Below are 3339 nucleotides of genomic sequence, written 5' to 3' on the forward strand. Positions count from 1 at the left end.
AGATGGTATTAAACATATACTGACTGTTTCAATATATAATACCACAATTCTATCACATATTATAATCTCTGTCCAATTTATTCAAAATCCCACAAAGTTGTGAATGTGAATCGGATTTGTATAGTGTAGACCCTGTAGTCCAATTTCTGTTCCTAATTGCAAAAGTATTTTTGACAGTTTCCAATTTGGATGAAAAAAGAAATGTCCTGTCCCATGTATATCCCCATATTGTGAATTGTAGATAAATGTGTAGATGCGAACATGATTCGACGGTACCCTGCGAATGGTCGACGTATCACGCTTTGCACAACTGACTCCACATAATACTGCAGCCTGTATCGTTTCTTACAACTATGACTGTGTGACATAAAAACTGTTCTCAAACAGACTTGACATCAAGATTAATAAGGATACGTAAAACGAGAGCAAGGACATTTTCTGATTATTTATTGACATTTGCATGTTTGGAAACATGGCAATCGACACAGTAACTTTGCCATTCATCTTCAAGCGTCTGGAGACTCGCCGTCGCAAATAAAATTAATTCAACTCCAGGTAACCTGTTAAGTCTAAAGTTTAAAAAAAAAGCCAAAGTATTGTTTAGTGTACAAATCTCATCAATGCTCGGGAAATATCACATTAATTCAACCACGCAGTTAAACTGTCACACCAGTACTCACCAGTTACTTAGTCCCAGACAGAAGTGGTGTGGCACTGAGCAAAAAACTCTCCCCCACCACACCAACAAGTGTGAGGTGAGCCAAAGAGTTTGTGTGTACAAAGATTGTAACCACTGACCTTGTCTGTATGTCCAGCTCTTTGAGTAAATACTTAGATTTTTTTTTCAACCTATTATATGTATTCTGCACTTACAGATTTGTCACACAGCTTACAGATTTGCAAAATCTTGAATACAGATTTGTACCATTTTTTACAACATTTACAGAATCAGATTACACACACAGAGAGATTGAGATAGCAGTTACACCCAACTTTCCAAACACCAAAATGTAATTAGTTTTTGCTACATATAGCCTCCATATCATAGGCAGAACAAAATTAGACTCCGAGAGAGACAAGGCCATGAGCCCAGAAAGAGACCATGAGAGAAAGACAGAAGACCCAGAGAGATACCAAGAACGAGACCAGTGCCGGCTTCCCCATTGGTGGCAACGGGGGCACCCCGCCCCCCCTGTAAGTCTGTTTGGGGCCACCCCCGTGTGCCCCGCCCCCCAATGGTCATTGACTCGGGACATGTCAAGTCATTGCGCTAAAGCTTTTACCCGACGCTGCCATGTTAAAATGGAAGCAAAGCCGAAACCTTGTGTGCTAGACGTGTTAAGAACTCATGAAGGCTTTTTATAATGGAAAAAGTACGAAAGGAAGTGGCTCCCGTGGGCTGCGACTATAACTCCGTTAACTTCACCGTCACTGAACTTTTTTGCAACGTGATGGGCACCTAATGTGCCACCGAGTTAAGGTAAGAACTAGGGTGTAACGATTCATCCACTACAGCGATGTCTCATTTATATTCCTATGATCCAACTACATCTGATCTGTGCTGCGGCAAATTGGCCTCCCGACGACATATATCGAATCTAACTCGTTTTAAAAGTATCGATGGATTGTATCGTATACTAGGGAAATACTCATTGGATTTAAGCACTCAGATCTTTATATATACACTCATTTGCCTCCCCTTTTGAGAAAATAACAAAAAAGTCCGCCTTTTGACACATTATCAAATTATTGACCAAAAAGTAAGTAAGAATTTCATTGGTTACATTTTCGTGACCGATCAACCACATGGCTAAAAATTTTAATAGTCAATGAGCCATGTGCTGATTCAACTTGCTTCGGAGGCTGTCAATCAAAACCTCTGCAGCATCACCAGAAGTTAACGTTAGCTAACATCAGTTGTTTGGACCTGAAATTCTGAACATGCTCCATACTCCATATTATATCATGAAATCCAGTCACGTACCTTTTACGTCATCACCTCTTTCCCACCCTAACTTAGCGGCCATCTTGAAGTTGATACCTACCGGAGTTACCGGGCCATAGACAGTATTACAAGCAATTAGCAGCTTTCTACGATTTACCGATCGTATGGATACAGTAAATGGCTACGAAAGAAACATTTAAACACTTCAAAAAATAGTCATCCGTTAGGCCTGGCCAACGTTATAAGTGTAAACAAGATTAACGTTTACTAACCCACTTGCCTAATGTCAAGCCAGTCTTAGAGGCACTTGAATAAAATATCCTGAGATAATGGGTAAATACCGTTACAGTGGACGGAGAGCAGAGGGGGAAGGCTGTGGCATTAACTCGATTTAACACTAAAACCATTAAGCACACCACACAAAAAGATTGTGTGTTGTTGTCCGGCTAGTAATCTTAAAACTGGTTCTAACTTGAACAAATATCGCTCAGCCTACTTAATGACTGATGTGATGTCTGCTACCCAGATATTTGAACACGTTGTTTTATTAAACGTAAAATGAGCATTTGACGCCAGACCTCATGTGTTGAACAGCAAGAATGAAAACGCCAATTCACCACCCCTGATTGCTAATTAATAGCTGTGGAAGTAGATTCGTATGTGTATCATCTTTTAATTGAAATTTGGCGATAGCCGACCCGCCGAGCAGCTAGCGTTAGCTCGCTAACAATATAGGTTTACATCCACTCCAACAACAGACAAAATGAGGCACTGTACAGACGAGTGCGTGCAGTTGGTGTGCCAAGGTGTCATCCATCCCACACCCCTGCCGTCGCTCCGCCGGCAGCTGTCAGGCTGTGCCTGTGCAGAAAAGCCTGACACCGGGCTGCTGCTCATTCCAACCACACTGTGGTAACCGCAAGTAACGGCGCCACTGGTACATGTCTCAGTAACGGTAACCAGCGTTGGCATACGATGGGAAAAGTATCATGTAAGATTATTCCGTTACTGAAAAAGTAACGGCCGTTAGTAACGGCCGTTTATACTTAAACGGCCGTTACAACACTTGTTTTGCCAACAGACTTAGCGATCTCGCCGAATCAAGGTAGCTCCAACATGGTGGCCAGACAAGTTTAAATGTATGACTCAGGTGATAGTTCATGAATAGGGCAAAGCCTAAGAACATCCCTGAAACAGAGAGGCTGCTGTATTTTTTTACCCCTTTAAATCTATCCAGATAAAAACTATTAAGAAGTGTTCTGTATGATGTTTATTAGACCCTATTGTAAATCTGAATTGGAAGGGCACGTTTGTCGAGCTGTATCCTTGTATATTTATTATTAGCTATGTGTATGAGTATATGCAATCTTTATATGTAATCATGGTGGAAACTC

General features: G+C 41.2%; 1 protein-coding gene across 1 annotated transcript in view; it reads left to right on the forward strand.

Annotated features, from left to right (window-relative positions):
* Positions 1-1102: 1102 nt before the first annotated feature.
* Positions 1103-3339, forward strand: part of LOC118337965 (zinc finger protein 431-like) — a 9801-nt gene continuing 7564 nt past the window's right edge. The window contains exon 1 of the mRNA XM_035675122.1: positions 1103-1194. Within this exon, the coding sequence (XP_035531015.1) occupies positions 1103-1194 (92 nt within the window). The remainder of the gene's footprint in view (positions 1195-3339) is intronic.

Source organism: Morone saxatilis, unplaced genomic scaffold (genome assembly GCF_004916995.1).
Source record: "Morone saxatilis isolate NCDOM2014 unplaced genomic scaffold, NCSU_SB_2.0 Contig4, whole genome shotgun sequence".
Taxonomy (NCBI): domain Eukaryota; kingdom Metazoa; phylum Chordata; class Actinopteri; family Moronidae; genus Morone; species Morone saxatilis.